The 17,452-nt window shown below is 45.0% G+C and overlaps 2 protein-coding genes across 2 annotated transcripts in view; both read left to right on the top strand.

Annotated features, from left to right (window-relative positions):
* ACTN2 (actinin alpha 2) overlaps window positions 1-6,457 on the top strand; it is a 68,345-nt gene extending 61,888 nt beyond the window's left edge. The window contains exons 18-21 of the mRNA XM_080918208.1: window positions 897-1,043; window positions 3,475-3,540; window positions 4,995-5,153; window positions 6,230-6,457. Of these exons, the coding sequence (XP_080774334.1) occupies window positions 897-1,043; window positions 3,475-3,540; window positions 4,995-5,153; window positions 6,230-6,388 (531 nt within the window). The 3' untranslated portion in view covers window positions 6,389-6,457. The remainder of the gene's footprint in view (window positions 1-896; window positions 1,044-3,474; window positions 3,541-4,994; window positions 5,154-6,229) is intronic.
* A 9,570-nt stretch (window positions 6,458-16,027) lies between these two features.
* The window catches only part of MTR (5-methyltetrahydrofolate-homocysteine methyltransferase), a 67,656-nt gene continuing 66,231 nt past the window's right edge, over window positions 16,028-17,452 (top strand). The window contains exon 1 of the mRNA XM_080918300.1: window positions 16,028-16,129. The gene's annotated coding sequence lies outside the window, so the exon portion shown is untranslated. The remainder of the gene's footprint in view (window positions 16,130-17,452) is intronic.

The following is a 17,452-nucleotide window of genomic DNA, read 5'->3' as shown; positions in this document are numbered from 1 at the left end:
TTATTAGTTATTTAAAAAATTATTCTAGGGCTGGAGAGATGGCTCAGCGCTTAAGAGCACTAACTGCTCTTCCAGACGTCCTGAGTTCAATTCCCAGCAACCACATGGTGGCTCACAACCATCTGTAATGGGATCCCATACCCTCTTCTGGTGTGTCTGAAGAGAGGGTACATAAAGTAAATAAGTAAACAAAAATCTTTTTTAAAGTTAGTCTATAAAGTCAAGACTGTCCCCATTTCTACCAGTCTGGTTCAGTCTGATCTTCCTGGGATACTTTGGGTATAACCCAGTATCCATCTAGCTATTTGGTAAGTATGAAGATGTCTTTAGTGACAAATAGACCACATATTGAATATTTAATCTACAAAGTATGGGTCAGAGATATAGTTTAGTTGTAGATTTTTTCCCCTTGCCTAGTATGTGCAAGGCCGTAGGTTTAACCCCTAGTTCCAAGTATATGTAACGTAAATAAAAAATATGAGTTAATTTGCAAAGTGCCACTTTGTAGATTGTCATTTGTAGAAATCTGGTCTCACTCCTCAATATTCCCCACATACAGCATCTTGCAAAAGTTGAAACAGTGAAAAAAAAAATTAAGCACAGGAAAAATCAAGCTGTTGAGATGGCTCAGCAGATAAAGGCACATGCCGAGAAGCTTGACAGTCTGAGCTGAGTTCTAAAGGCGGGAACTGACTCCGAAATGCTCTTGTGATCTCTGCACATGGGCTCCCCACACTGATGGTGGTGGTGGTGATGATGACGATGAATAGAATAAGTATAGCAAACCTATTCCAAGCTCTGCTTATTTCCTGCTCATTGGAGTCCCCCTCCTCTTGTGACACCGGCACGCTAAAACCTCCTTGACCTCGCTGATTGCTGGTTCTTCTCCTTGACAGCATATCCGTGTTGGATGGGAGTTGCTGCTGACAACTATCGCCAGAACCATCAATGAGGTGGAGACCCAGATCCTGACAAGAGATGCCAAGGGCATCACCCAGGAGCAGATGAATGAGTTCAGAGCCTCCTTCAACCACTTCGACAGGGTACTGCTCTCTTTCTCTCTAGTTAACAGCAGGTCTATCTGGAAACACATGCACACTGCCACTCTGAGTTTTTTAAGACACAGGGATTCTAGGCTGGCTTCCAGGTCTCTGTAACTGAAACTGACCTTGAGCTCCCAGTCCTCCTGCCCCCACTTTCAAGTTCTGGGATGATGGCAAGTTCATGGCATCGTGCCCAGCTGGTCACTTTAGATCTTGCTGCTCCAAAAAGTTCACAAGGAAACTGGTTGAGTGATACCTAGGGAACTAGGTAGCAAACAAGCACCAGGAAGTCCCCGTGACCTTACATCAAGGCTTTATCCTTTGTTTCCTGGAGTTGGGGATTTAGCTCCGTGGTAGAGTGCACAGCTAACAAAGCTTAAGACCCTGGCTTAGGTCCTCGGGAGAACGGGAAAAAACAAACAGGCAAACAAAGAAACACCCAAATGAACAAAAACAACAATGTAGCTTGCTCTTTAACTAGAACACTGTAGTTGGAATCAAAGTTTGGCCGCCTTTTGTGAAAGCACCTGCTTGGGCCGCTGAGCAGGCTTGGTGGTAGAGAGGGCTGTTCTTGCAGAAGATGTGGGTTCAGTTCCTAACACCCACACAGTGGCTCACTGCCACCTGTGACTCACATGGCCACCCAGGCATACAGATATAAACATTAAGTAAATAAATGAACCTAAGATAGTTTTAAAGGTAGAAAAGGTTTGTTTACATTATGCACTGGAAACAAGTTTTCCTGGGGTCTGTTGGGGTGAGATCAGATATTTAGATTACTTCCTGCTCTCACTAGACAGCAACACAGGGCTGTGTGTGGTGTCTCAGGGCTTTAATCTTGGCATGCAGGGAGCAGAAACAGGAAGATCTCTATGAGTTTGAGGCCAACCTTGTCTGCATAGCAAGTTCAGGCAGGAAGGTACATAGTGAAAAAAAACCCGTCCTAAGAAATTAAAAAAAAGAGAGACAAAGCAGTCAGATTGGATAGCAGGGTCATGGCGTGCATAGATGGAGAGATCCCTCCGATAGACATCTGGGCCACTGTAGATCATAGAGCACAGGTATGGCCAGATGTGTTTCTATTTATTATATATAAGTACACTGCAGCTGTCTTCAGACACCAGAAGATCCCATTACAGATGGTTGTGAGCCACCATGTGGTTGCTGGGAATTGAACTCAGGACCTCTGGAAGAGCAGTCAGTGCTCTTAACCACTGAGCCATCTCTCCAACCCCCCAGATGTGTTTCTGAGAAGCTCATTTAGCTCCAGATGGGGATGGGGACATTGGAGTGAAGAGAATGAGCAGAAGCCAGATGTGGCTCTTGGAGAAATGAAGGAAGGGGATTAGGAAGGAACTCCGGGTTCAGGGACAGGAGTGACAAGACTGAGGGCTTTGTGAGAGGGAGACTGATGAGTGCCACAGTTATTCCAGACTCCAAGGACAAGCCGGTCCTGCCAGCTTAGTGAAACCAGGCAGTCCGCACATAACAAGCTTCTCCAGCAAGTGGCCATCCAGGAGGAAGAGAGATGGCTCCGACCTACAGGGTTATTGCTCCAAAGCAGCTGCAAGAGCCAGAACAGGGCACCACGGGAAGTGGACAGGGGGACCCGTAAAGCAGGGCTGAGGAGTGGCTGACACTGGGGAGGCCCAGACCCTCAGGCCTAAGAACCAAAACACAGGTTCCATTCAGAGGACTGAGCTTCTGCCATTAACTTGGAAACCAGCTATTTCCTGGGTGAACAAAATCAACTGAATTGTCCGTAAAGACACATTGGTGTTTAAATGTTAGCTGTCCCACTTACAACTCTGAGACATGTACGCAGGAATATTTTCCATCCCAACCAGGATTTTGCATCAGATTTTGCATACCCTGCTTTTACAGAGCGGAGAGCACTGCCCCATTGGGTTTGGGGGAGAATCTGAGATTGTCATGCAGATGAACCCGCTGCATCTGGCCCTGGGTTCCATTCCTAGCACTTCATCAGAGCAGTCAGTAGTTTCCAAGACTGAGTTTCTCAGCTCAGCTGTAGAAATGTTTGCAATATGTGCCATTACCAACAGGCGGCAGTAGTGAGCTCCTCACCGACTCCCTTTGCTGCCTTTAATGTGGGTTCTTTTTTCATTGTTAATTAGTCTTTATAGGGCCTGTCTCCTTTTCCTTCCTTTTACTTTATTTTTCAGTGCTGAGGATCAATCCTGGGGCCTCGTGTATGTTAGGCAAGCTGCTGTCCCTCCGAGTGACAGTCTCCTCTTTGTTAGGGACACTATTTTATAATATTCTTGCACTGTTGGCTTTGTCCTCCTGTGAGTCAGGGGTGACCTCTCATCTTTGCTGTCACGCTTCTACCTCCTTGCTCACTGGGCACTGGGTCAAGCAGAGCTGCTCATCCCGTCCCTAAGTGCCCACTCTGTTCTTTGTGTTTGCACAGAGGAAGAACGGCCTGATGGATCATGAAGATTTCAGAGCCTGCCTCATTTCCATGGGCTATGACTTGGTAAGACACAAGCTGAATTTCTACAAAGGTCTGGTACCATATCAAGCCTCCATTGTGGGAAATCTAGATGTGATACTTTTCTAACTGGTTCATTTTCATATCACAGGGCAATGCTTTTTGAAAATCTGCTTATCACTGTGAAAATAATTTAAAATGTATTTTATTCAATGCCTGGCAAGGTTTCCTTATGGTGAAAACATTAATGGCATAGGATTTCCTGGTGATGTTTAGAAGGCTCATGGATATAACCCACATACTTCATTGAAACAACTTAAAATGTACATGTCGATGGTATCCAGTTTCCTGAGTTTAGAGTGTGTTTTCCTTCGATATTTTATAGGATAAAAGAGAGATTTTAATGGTTGGGGATTTTAATCTCACCTCTTGGGAGGCAAAGGCAGGCAGATCTTTTTGAGTTCCAGGCCAGTCAGAGCTATATAGGGAAGTCTGTTTAAAAAAAAGGGGGGGGGAGGGGGGCTGGAGAGATGGCTCAGAAGAGCACTGACTGCTCTTCCAAAGGTCCTGAGTTCAATTCCCAGAAACCACATGGTGGCTCACAACCAACTGTAATGGGATCTGATGCCCTCTTCTGGTGTGTCTGAAGACAGCTACAGTGCACTTATATATAATAAATAAATCTTTTTTAAAAAAAAATCAATCAATAGAGAAGACAGATTGTAGCAATGCTCTGCATTGCTCTCTGATGAGTTACATGTTTATCTATTTTTGAAACAGTATCTTGTTAGGTAGCCCAGAGTGGCCTGGAGGTTACTGAGATCCTCTTGCCTCTGCCTCTAACCTGGGGCTTGGAGTCCCAGTGGTGTAAGAATACGTTAAATATATAAAGTCATAGAACAAGCCAGAATACCAGGTGACATGTGCCCATATTCCCGCACTCGGGGTATCTTGTGTAGCCCAGGTAAGGTTAGCTGGGAACTCACTGCGTTCTCCGGGCTAGCCCCAAGCTTGCCATCCTTTCTGCTCAACTTCCTGAAAACCAGAACTACAGCTATGCACTTGCTTATATATAAAGCACTGTTGTTGTTGTTGTTTTAAGCTACCTCCTACTGGGGACATACTAGTCAATTGCTCTAATACCGAGACTCCCAGTCTTTAATGAGCATTTAAAATACGATCTGCTTTGATTCCTCTGGTAATAAACTAAAGAATGAACACCATCTTACATAGTATTACACAGTAACTCCACTTTCCAACTCTGGCTGAGTTACTCTTCCTAATGACATAATTAGGAAGGGCAACGTGGGCTTCAGATAGGATACATTTCTGATAGGCAGGGGCCCCTGCCTTGATGCTACAACATTTAAAACTGATTGGTAATGGACCTAAGTCACCCACAAGAGGAACCTTTTCAGAGAGAGAGGAGAACCACGTGGAGGATCCATTTCGATTTCAAACCCTGACTCATTTACTGTCTCTGCACCGCCTCGCCTTAGGGTGAAGCTGAGTTTGCCCGCATTATGACTCTGGTTGACCCCAATGGACAAGGCACTGTCACCTTCCAGTCCTTCATTGATTTTATGACTAGGGAGACCGCAGACACTGACACCGCAGAGCAGGTCATCGCCTCCTTCCGGATCCTGGCTTCTGATAAGGTTTGCTGGAACAGTTTTTCTTTCGTTTCAAGACGTTTTAAATGATCTTTGACTATCTGGGGGCAGCGAGTACACACTTGCAGTGGGCCTTGGCATGTGTGGTGGTCAGAGGATAGCCTCAGACATCAGTCTTGCCCTCACCTTGTCCGAGACACAAACCCCTTTGTTCCCTGCTGTATATGAAAGGCTCGCTTTTCTGCAAGCTTTCAGGGATTCTCCGGTCTCTGCTTCCCTTGTCACCATAGGAGCGCTGGGATTATAGACGCGTACTGCTATGTCTGGGCTTTTAAAAAATGGTTTGTCTATGTGTGCGTGCGTACGTGCGTGCGTATGTGCGTGCGGTGCGTGCGTGCGTGCGTGCTCTGTTCTCTCCTTCCCCTTTACAGGGGTTCCAGGCACAAGCCAATCGTGTAGCCCTTATCTGCGGACGCAGTTCACCAGCTGGATATTTTTAGTACAAATTAAGCAGGGGTTTATAGAGAGCTAGAAGGTCAGAAAAGAGTAGAGCATATCCCAGAACATGGGTGACGGCTTCTTGAGTTCCCATATGAATATGTTTCTAAAAGTTCTCTTCTTCAATGCCAGTCCTACTCTTTCTTTAAGAGTTTTTTTCTCTCGCAGTGACAACGTATTTTCATATTTTTAATAACCAGAGCATAAAAGGCTGTCTATTCTCTTATATTTTGGGTTGTGAGCCTAACCTTTAATGGCTAAGGATCCTCATTTTCTAAAAACATCAGTTATGTGAAGTTAAATGATTCACTCCTGCGTTCACCTCAGTTGATGATGTGAACCAACTTGACTAATTCTAATCGGAATGTTTTATCACATTTGGCTCAGTATGAGAAATATTGGCAATAAGTCCTCATGTGCTTTTACAAAGCATCCTGAATTTCCTGCAGGTCTCCTTGCAGACTCACTCTCTGTGAACCCAGCTTTTGGTGGTTAACCTAATATGGGCAGAGTAGACTCCTTACCTGCGATCCTTGCCAGTGTAAGAAATGCGCAAACATTAAGATAGCTTATAGTCTGGGTCTCTGCATTTAATGTTCACTCCTTGTGTGCTTTTCTCCTAGCCTTACATCTTGGCAGAGGAGCTTCGTCGAGAGCTGCCTCCGGATCAGGCCCAGTACTGCATCAAGAGAATGCCTCCCTATTCCGGCCCAGGCAGTGTTCCTGGGGCCCTGGATTACACTGCCTTCTCCTCGGCCCTCTATGGGGAAAGCGACCTCTGATGCCCTGGCTGTAATCCCTGACCCTATCAGAATGCAATAAAGGCTGAAGTATAGGTTGCTACCTGGAAACTTTGACCGACTTTATTAAGAGGTGCGATGAGCTGGATGTGGTGGCACGATGCTTTACTCCCGGCGCTTGGAATGCAGAGGCGGGTCGATCTCTGTGAGTTCAAGGACAAGGCCTGGTCTACTTATCGAGTTCCGGGCCAGCCATGGATACATAGTGAGACCCTGTCTCAAAAACAAATAAGCAACAACAAAAAAGAGACCAGAGTGAGGGAGGGGCAGGAGGAGAGGACTGCAGGTTTTCCTCTGGCTTCCACATGCATATGTACACATACACCAGTACATATGTGATCACGCACATGTTAAGGGGTTTCCCTTGCAGTTCATTCTTTCCTAGCCTAGATCAGACAGGAGCAGTTATGATGAGCATGGTGGCCCTATACCCATGGATTTCTGAGTTTTTAGCTACGTGAAACAAAAGGGTAGGTTGGTTTGGTTCTCTGACGGAGATCGCTTACATATTATGGAAACCGGGCAGTGAAAGGGTAGGCATGGAAACATTCAGGATGCAGACTGGGGAAGCAGTCGCTTGTTGGTACTTCGAAGGTCTGGTGAAGGCTTGATGTTTAAAATACGTCTTCATGCCTTTGATGCTAATGCTTATCCTTGGGAGGACATGTTTGGGGAGACCATGATTGGGATTCTAGCATAGTTATTTTTTTTCCTTGCCTATCCAAAGATCACCTGGACTTGTCTATAAGTGACATCATTAGTGGAATTAAGCATTACAAGATAACATTTAAAACATTTTTTTCCTTGAGACAGTGTTTCTCTGTGTAACCTGGTTGACTTCCAACTGACAGTCTTCCTGCCTCAGCTTCCTAATTACAGGAAGATCACGGGTATGTGTCAGTATGGCCCCCATCAGCACAAAAATTTATTGTTCTTTTCTTGAGAGTTTAAATGTGTCCAAGTTGACCTTGAACTCAATATATTGCTGAGAATGACCTTGAACTCCTGATCCTCCCACCTCTGCCTCCAAAGTGCTGGGAATACAGTGTGTCCTCAAGTCAGGCTCATTAAAATCTAACACTTACTTATTCTATTCTTCCACTTTAATTCCTTGTGTGTGTGTGGAGGTGAGACAACTGGGAGCTGGTTCTATCCCTCTGCCCTGTGAGTCCAGGGATCCGACTCTGTTGACTCTGTTGGTGGCTGGCACCTTCACTCCCTCAGCCTTCCTGTTGGCCTTCCTTAACATTTTCGGATAATTAATTTTTATTATTTTTAATTATGTACATGTGTGGTTTTGTGTGAGTATGTGTACCCACAAAAGCGTGGGCACATGAGGTCAGAGGTATCGGGTCTTTTGGAAGTGGAGTCTCAGGCAGCTTTGGGTCACCAGACACAGATGCTGGGAACCGAACTCTGGTCTTCTGAAAGGGCGGTTAGTCTTCTTAAGTTCTGAGCCATCTCTTCAGCCCTCATTAATGTTTTTGAAGGGGCGCGGTTTCAGTCATCTCTTCACTGTATAAAATTGAATGGTCTGATTTGGTGCGTGCGTGTGTGGGAGGGACATCTTCCCTGGGACCTGAAGTAACAAGGAAGCAAGTTCAGTTGCCGGAGATGGAGGTGGAGTCAAGGAGAAAAAGGAAGCTTCTGTTGTTGTCTCTTGATTCCAGATGTCCATGTTTCCCCCTAGAGCCTTTCATAGAAGTTGCAGTGAGACAGCTAACTCTAAGGCTTTGTACCTAAATAAGGAACTTGCCATAGCTGGACCCTGTGAGATTAGAAAGCTGTAGCTTAGGGCACTAGGTGGAGCTCTCCCATGCTTCATCATGGAGAGGGCTGCCATTCTCAGACCCTGGAAGGAGGAGCTTTTCCTCCATGGCCCCATTTGCTACCTTCCTGCTGGGAGTCTATAGTACTAGAGGTTAGAACTTCACCTCTTGGTTGGAGCAGTGTCTGGGTCAAGCCAGGCTCTTCTGAGGACACAGGATAACACCTGTGCTCCCACTTGGTTTCTTTGTCTGGTGTGTGCTTATTTTCCACTCCTGTCCAAACCTATATTACAGGTCTCCCCACTTCACTGCATCCAGCTCCCCGCCCCCACCCCTACCCCCAGAGCTTCCCTCATGCAGACAGCTTGCATTAAACAAAGTAGAAACACCTGTTAAATGTTGGTTCTTAAGATCAGAAAATGAGCTATAAACAAGCGAAAACAATTGCTAATTGCAATTAAAGTATGAACAGAGAGGGAACCAAGTGTTTACTAACTGCGGCTGTTTTTCTCGGGTTTGATAAGTTTCTGCAGCCAGCTGGAAATTTGTTCTTTTTCATTTACCAGTGTTTGCTGATAGCCTTACTGACATTTCACCTTGGTTCACTTTCATGATTATTAAGTAGTTGACAGGTTAATACCAGGTGCTTTGAGGTGGTGTGTGTGGGGTGATCATTCGACTGTTGTACTTGAAGCAGGTGCTATGCTCTGGGATTGTGGAGAAGAATCCAGGAAGCCATTCCTCTTAACTAGGAACTTGTGTTTTAGGGTGGCCATGGGCAACTCATCTCTCTAAAATTTTTTAACCTTTCTATAATATTCAGCAAGAGATTGGATCAGTACTGTCTAATGATTCAAGAGATAGGGAACAAGCCATGAAAAACAATAAAATATTTATACCGTCATCCTACAAGTTGTTTTTGTTTTAATTTTTTAAAAATTAATTTAATATATAAAATATTTATATACAAACACACACACACACACACACATATATATATATATATATGTATATATATATATATATATATATATATATATATATATATATATATATATATATATATATATATATACTGTAGCTGTCTTCAGACACAGCAGAAGAGGGCATCAAATCTTATTACAAATGATTGTGAGCCACCATGTCTCTGGAAGAGCAGTCACTCTTAACCACTGAGCCATCTCTCCATCCCTGTTTTTATTTCTGATGGTGAGTTATCAATTAAAGTTGCCAAAAGATAAAAAAGCATCTCTTTTTTTGTTTGTTTTTTATCACTTTAAAGGATATGTAGGCAATTTGGTTAGCTGTAAGTAAACTTCTTATACTTTGAAAACATGTTGTATTTGCCTCCCTTAAAGAGTCAGAGACTAGTTGGTGATGTGGCTCAGTTGGTAGAATGCTTGCCTAGCATACACAAAGTTCTGTGTCCCTACAGGAGTGTGTAAACCAAGTCTGCCTATCATCCTAGTACTGTGTAGGTAAAAGCAGGTTAATCAGAAGTTCAAGATCATCTTTACCTACACAAGGAGTTCCAGGATGGTTTCTTGGGTTACATGAATGAGACTCTGCCTCCAAAAGCAAAGAACCAAAGGAAGAATGGGGGAACTTATGTATAGTGTGTGGTGCACCAAGATGGGGAATTGGACCTGACCCACTTCAGAGGAACGTTTACACAACAGGTCAGTTCAGAATTCTCAGGATACACAGTTGTTAATGGTGTCTATATCCAGTTCTTCCAGGTTGCACAGTATGATGATGGTCTGGGTTATGACTTGGACACCTGTGTTTTTATAAACTCCACAGGTATTACTTAACCACCAAGTGAGGGCCTGTGGCTTAGAGAAAAGGTCGTTTGATAATCAACACTCACAGAAATTCCAAAAGTCCTCACTGAGGAGGTTAACAGGAAGCTGGGCAACAAGAGTGCCCAGGCTAGGTCTCTGTGTTGTCTCTTTGTCATTATAAAAATGCTCGGCCAGAGCCAGGCATGATGGCTCATACCTGTAAGGGTGGTAGAGTCAGGAGGATTAGAAGTCCTTAGGGAGTCAGGCTGTCTGGGTCTGTAAGTCCCTGTTTCAAAACAAGTTTCCACCACAGCAGTTCTGGTTTCTCCACTGAGAAAAACCAGAGCAGAAAAATTGCTTGGGAGGTCATCAAGGCGCGCGGACAACGCCTTCTGTATGGCCAGGAACTTCCTGGCAGAGAAGCCAGAGAACCAGATGGATAGGAAGTGGGTCGTTAGGGGCCTTTGCAAGACAAGACCCGAGAAGGAAGAAGATCCACAGTGGTCGCTCAGGAGGCAGAAAGTCCCTATGAATACCCAGCATGAGCCATGAAATGGTGCCAAGGTCAGAACCCAATTAGAAAGAATTGAATTTAGGATAGGGAAGACTGAGAATGCGGTTCGTAGGCTAAGAGTATTGGGATTCTGTAAACACCACCCCTCAGTTACTTGGCAACAGTCAGGTATGCTCCACCCCAGTTACCTGACACTATAAAAGGGGCTCCTTGCTCCCTTCTCTCTCTCTCTCTCTTGCCCTCTTGCTCTCATGGCCTCTTGCCTCTCCTCTCTCCATTCTCCACCCCCCTCTCTGAGTGCTCAAGGCGGTTTACTTCTTTACTCTCTTCTCTTTCTCCTCCTCCTCCCTCCCTCCCTCCTTCCCTCCCTCCCTCCCCCCCCCCCCTCCTTCCACTACCCTCTTAACTCCCTCCCCCATGACCTGAATAAATTATTCTATACTATACTGTCATGTGGCTGCTTCCCTCAAGGGGAAAGGAATGCCCAACATGGGTCCCCCAGAGGCACCCCCTTACCCCCAGGCCTCACTACACCTCCAAGGACCATTTCCCCTCCCACCACTCTCTTCATCTTTTTCCTAACATTGGTGCTGAAAACGGGGCATCATCTTTTTCTTTTTTATATACACATCAAAGAGGACTTTACATTTGTTGGCTTTTTGTCTAGGTTCCAGCCCACAGTTACCTGGCAACAGTCAGGTGTGCCCAACACACTATAAAAGGGGCTGTTTGCCCCCTCCTCATTCTCTTGCTCCCGTACCCTCTACCCCCTCCCAATTCCCCTCCTCCCTCTCTCTCCAGAAGCTCATGGCTGCCCCCCTCACCACCTGCCTTTCTCTGTCTCTGCTCCCTCAACTCTCCTCCCCATGCCCTAAATAAACTTTATTCTATACTACACTGTCTTGTGGCTGGTGCTTCAGGGGCAAAGGAAGCCTCAGCATGGGCTTGCATTTTTTTTTCTTTCAGATTTTAAAAACAAAGGATAGTTTATGATTAAAGAGATTAAAAGTAAATGTATCTAGAAAAAAATATATACATAGAGCCTAGAGTAGTGGTACAGGGGTAGTGGTACAGGCCCAGTATTCAAGAGAATGAGGCAGTAGGCTTCTGAGTTCCAGCCTAGTCTGGGCTACAAAGCAAGACTGTGTTCATGGGAGGAAAAAAGCATAACACTCCCATGTCACTGTATGTAATTGCACCACAGTTTTTATTTATTTGAGTGGTTTTCTCCATTTATTTCTCAAGAGGAGGTGTCACATTGTAATCTAAACTATTTTAGAACTGTTTAGTAGCCCAGGCTAACATCAAATAGACAATGTTCCTGCCTAGCCTTCTAAGTGTTGGCATTATATATGAGCCACCTACACTTGAGTCAGTTAGCAAACTTTAAAATTATAAAATAGATTGAAGAGGTAGCTCATCTGTTACAAGCGCTTGCTGTTCTTGCAGAGGACCAGATACGATTCCCATTACCCACATGATGGCTCACAAACCTCTGTAACTCAGGTTCCAAGGGATACAGTGCCATCTGCTGGCCTCCTTAGGTACCTGCATGATGTACACACATGCATTCAGGCACATACTCATACACATACAATAAAACTAAATCTTTAAAATTTGTAAGAATATATGTGGCACCCTTGTGTCGGAGATGTAAACAAAATGAACTGTCTCTTCTCTATTTATGTCACTGGAGGCCAAAGAAATGAATTAGGTCTGCTGGAACTGGAGGTACAGGTGGTCACATGGGCTGCCGGAAATGGGTGGTAGAACCAAGCGGAAGTCCACTGTAAAAATCACCGAGTGTTCTTAACCATTGAGCCATCCTTCTAGCCCCTGGACCATCTTTTCTATCAACGGGAGTTAAGGAAGACGAACTCCACTTTTTATTTGTTTGTTTGCTTCTTTGTTTTTTGAGATAGTCTCATTAAATGATCCAGCCTGGCCTGAAACTTGCTGTGTATCTAACCCACAGAGATCCACCCACCCACTGTTTCCTGAGTACTAGAATCGAAAGCAAACCCAGTTGACAAATTCTATTTTTAAAGGTCGAACATAAGCTATTTGGAAAAAAAAATCGGATTTTTCCAGGGTCTGAATCTTGAGATGGAATCAAGTGCTCGAAGTTACACTCTGCTCCAAACTGTGGTCTTCTTACTAACGGAGAGACTTTACATTAACCAGGCTCATAGGAAGGCAAAGCCACCTTGTGGTAGGAATGAAAACCCAGTGTGACACCCACTCACTGGCCTGCTTGCTAGCTCAAGTGCAGCTACACACACTTCTACAGAAGTAAAGCTTTTGCTGACATATTTTGGATTGTGAGATAATTTTCTTGACGAAACCAAGCCTGTTTTATACAACTTACCAAAGATGGTGATACGTGGGAGGGGAGATATGATGTGGGTAGGAAAGAGAGAGAGAGAGAGAGAAAGAGAGAGAGAGAGAGAGAGAGAGAGAGAGAGAGAGAGAGAGAGAGAGGGAGGGAGGGAGGGAGGGAGGGAGGGAGGGAGGGAGGGAGGGAGGAAGGGAGGGAGGGAGGGAAGAAGAGAGAGAGAGAGAGAGAGAGAGAGAGAGAGAGAGAGAGAGAGAGAGAGAGAGAGAGAGAGAGAACCTGAGATAACAGAAGATTTTTCTAAGAGTATAATTTTCCAGTTATCACTTATTCAAAGTTTGTTGATAAATTTAGTTAGTTAATAAAACAAAGAAAAATCCATAAATCAAGATGCTTTGTGGATTAAAAGATGAGACCATGATTAAGCCAAGGTATGGTTGAGGAGGTTTTATTTTAAATACAAGGGAGGCATATGGAAGGGTCTGAAATGAGTCAAGGTAGGAAAAACAGAAGGGAGGGGAAGAGAGGAAGAGCGGGGTGGGCAAGAGAAGTCAGGGCTGACTTGGCAGTTTTACAGGAATGAGAAGCAGGGTGAAGAGAAGGAAGCCCCTGGGGAGGGAGGGGTTAGGTGGAAGCCTGGTGAGGAGTGGTGGGTGGAGCAAGTGAGCCTTGTTCTGGGTTTCTTTGAAATCTGATTTTATAAAAGGGTTTATCTCTTTATCCGCCCCGCAGTCTAACTCTACGGGCCCCGCTTCTAGTACAGAGCAGGGCACACCCCTGTCGCTTGGTATGAGCTGCCCCATGGTCTAACTTTGTCTGCACAACTCCCTTCCCTGATGGTTTTGCTCCGCATGTGACTGCCTCCGTCTCAGGGTGTTTCTCTACCCCAAAACTCAACACGAACACAATTCTGTAGCCCGATAACTTTTCATTCAGGTTTATGTATTTAATTCTCAATCCACAAACCCTTTATACAACAAGATTACATCAAATAGACAGAGATACAAACTGCCATTGTATATGAGATATTAGACCTATAAAATCCTTAATGTTCATAGGTATTTAATGCCAATCAAGCCCACCTGAATCTAGCTCATCCTTCTGGTTCTCCATCTTGGAGTTTCTGTCCTCCCTCATCCTCTGACCTCTCTCTCCATCTCCCTTACCCCTGCCCAGTCACTGACTCTCCTTTATTTTTCTAATTAAAATGGGAAGGTTCAGATGTAGTCACCTCTTGAGTTCATACTGGGCAGCTCTTCTTGGGGAAGTGGAATTAACATTAAAATACTAACAGCTTCAAAACAATCTACAGGATTTTAACTTCTAATCCTGGGGTATTAGGTCTGACATAGAGGTTGGCTATGGATGGCTGTTTAGAAGACTAAAAGAGTCCAATATAAATGTCAGTAGGTGGTAGGTTCTGGAACATTCCCCACTCTCTACCTTCACTCAAGTCCTAATGAGTTAATCAGCCTCCAGAAGGCTTGGTTTAGAGGTGCAGCTTCTGGAAACTTGTTTTTCATGAAACTTAATCAGCTTAAATGTCGAACTAAGAGCAGAACTTGATAGCTGCTAATTCCTCTCACCGTTAGCAATGAGATCTGAGAAACAGCACCCTGACTTGATGCTGTCTTATGTTAGAGTGAGATCCCAAAATAAATAATCACTGAAGGAAGTCAAGACAGGAACTCAAACAGGACTGGAACCTGGAGGTAGAAGCTGATGTAGAGGCCATGGAGGGGTGCTGCTTACTAGCTTGCTCCCCCTAGGCCTGCTTTCTCACAGAACCCAGGATGACCAGGACCTCCCACAATGAGTGGGCCCTCTCCCATCAATCACTAAGGTAGAACATGCCTTACAGCAGGCTTTCACGGAGGCAGGTTCTCTACTGAGGTTCTCTCAGGTAAGTCTAGTCTGTCAATTTGACATAGTTAGCAGAAACCATGGCCTGCTGCTGGGTCAATGCTTTTGTGTTTTATAAAAATGAAAAGGAAAGGAAGCCAGGGATATGCTTGGTGGAGGCTCTGTATGGTGTGGGGCCTACACCACTACCCCTGTACCACTACTCCTGGCTCTATGTATATTTTTATTTTTCTAGATACATTTGCTTTTAATCTCTTCTACAGTAACTGACTTTACTGAACTATCCCTTGTTTTTAAAATCTGAAAATAAAATGCTATACACACACACACACAAATGTTTGCAGGTCTTGGTGACACACAGGAGGCTAATTCAAAGCCAAATTGTACTATATACTAAAATTCTATATTAAAAAGTGTTGTGTTTTATTTAAGTGTATTTCCTCTGATCAAAAAGAACATACCCTTCCTTTAAGACCCAAGTGTGTGTGTGTGTGTGTGTGTGTGTGGTGTATGCATGTCTGTGTCCTAAGATGATTGAGCTCCTGGCTTGCAGAGCCCAAAGGAGATCATCCGGTATCTTTTCTCACTATCCACCTTGTTTCTTGAGCTAGGATTGTTTTCTGGACCCATACCTCACCAGTGTTTCATTCAGGCCGGCAGCTAGCAAAACCCAGAAACCTTCCTGACTCTACCCCTCATAGAAAAATACCCAGCTACTTATTTGTCTCAAAATATCCCAAGTCCTTTGGGACATGTCCTATTTTCTTTTTTCATGTTTAAATATTTATGTAGAGTTCTTACTGGCCCACTTGTACTATACATGTGTGCATCTCAACGTTTTACATATAGGCACTCAATAAATGTTTATTATCAATATGGCCATTAGCATCCACAGTACCTCAGAATTTTCATAGTGCACTCGCGGATTCTTATTTTAATCCCTATTTCAAGCCTATAAACAAATAGTCACTTTTATTCTAGTCTTTCTTTTCTGTGGATGAGGGAGACAAGATATTTAGTGTCAGGAAAACGAAGCTACAATTAATTTGCTGACTTCAGATTCCTGGCCCTTGATACTGCACCACTGGCGCGAGCCAGTACTGTAGTCCTGTAGTCTGAATTCTTGACTACAACCTGGAGCGGCCTTTGGTGTGGCGTTTCCGGAATTCGGAGAAGAGACGCTCCGGTCTCCATAGGGACCCAGTACTCAGGACTACATATCCCATCGGGCCATGAGCAAAGCCTTCGGCGATTGGTACGACCAACAGCCTATACACAGCGTCGAGGAGCTGGTGAGGACCAATTAGAGGCCGGAGAGGGGGCGGGCCCCCTGCCGGAGGCTAGATTGAGCGGAGCGCTAACTGCGGTGTGGCAGCTCGTGGTCTGCACGTCGTCTACCCTGCTAGTCTTTCTCTGCGGCCTTGCGCTGTAGCGGGGAGCTCTGCGCTTGGGAGTTCGGTAAGAAGCGCGTTGCGTAGGCGCAGTACCCGGAGGCCCGGTCTGTCGGCTCTGGAGCTTCAGGGATCTTGTCAGTCAGTTCGTCTGGCCAGTAAACGCTGGCTGGAGCAGCCCGCGGCCGCATTCTTTGGAGAGCAAGCCTTCCCTGCTTGAGGAGGACGCTTGGCGGCGTGTCGCCTGCGCTGGTGCAACCCGGTAACGCCTCCATCCAGGTCTTGCGGTTCTGTTGGTGCCTCGGTTCTTCAGGCGCTTCTCCTTCGGAGATGCAGCCCGGAGGTCGGGCCGGGGGACGCGGCCCTTGCTGGGTCTCTTTCCTCACTCGGTCCGGTTCCTTTAGCGCTGCAACTTCTAGCAGCAACTCCCAGCGGGGCTCCTGCGAAGTTCTGCATGATGTAACCATATTCAGTAAATATTTACAGAATGCTGTCTGCTAGAGTTCAGACGCTGGGAGGCTGGTAAGGCAGTCTAGACAAGTTGAACCACGTGGGTTTTTAGTTTTATTTTCCCTACCCTTTTGCAAACTCTAGTGTTAGCTTGACCGGACTCCTAGTACCCAGGGGTGGGGATGGGAGGTGGACTAGTAATCGCAAATGGTTCTGATATTGGTGGCACCAGCTTCCACAATGAGAAAAGACACAAAGGGAGTATAATTTCAGCTTTGAGTGTCTTAAAGATTTGGGCAGAGATTTCTATAAGACGTGTGAGTTAAGACGTAGGAACGAGAGAATTAGTCATAAGGACATAAGGTTGTGTTTGCCCAACAGGCAGGAAGCCCTGGTTTAATCCTCTAGTTCTGCATAAAACTAGACGGATGTAGCAGGGTCTTAAGCTCAAGGCTGTTCTCTGCTATGTAATGAGTTCAAGACCGGCCTGGGTTACCTGAGATCCTGTTTGTTTATTTTTAAGACAGAACGGTGACTATGGTATGGCATAGCATGTAGTCCTAGGAAGAGGTGAATATCTAACAAATAGGGCTGGTAGAATTGTTCTTGAAACAAATGGGACAGTGCCCCACAGCACATAGCTGTTGCTGTAAGGAAGATCGCTCTTTTTCTTTTCTTTTTTAAAAGATTTATCCACTGTATAGAAATACTTAAGTACACTGTAGCTGTCTTCACACCAGAAGAGGGCATCAGATCTCGTTACAGATTGTTGTGGGCCACCATGTGGTTACTGGGAATTGAACTCATAACCTCTGGAAGAGCACTGAGCCATCTCTCCAGCCCTGATTGCTCTTTTGCATAGGGGTATGTTATAGTTATTTAGTTTTTTAGGGAGTCAGGCTTCTTTTTTTCTATTTAGAAAAAGAAGAGTAATTTCTTC

The sequence above is a fragment of the Micromys minutus genome, assembly GCF_963924665.1.
Source record: "Micromys minutus genome assembly, chromosome: 6".
NCBI lineage: Eukaryota > Metazoa > Chordata > Mammalia > Rodentia > Muridae > Micromys > Micromys minutus.
This window is presented reverse-complemented; position numbering and strand designations above follow the sequence as displayed.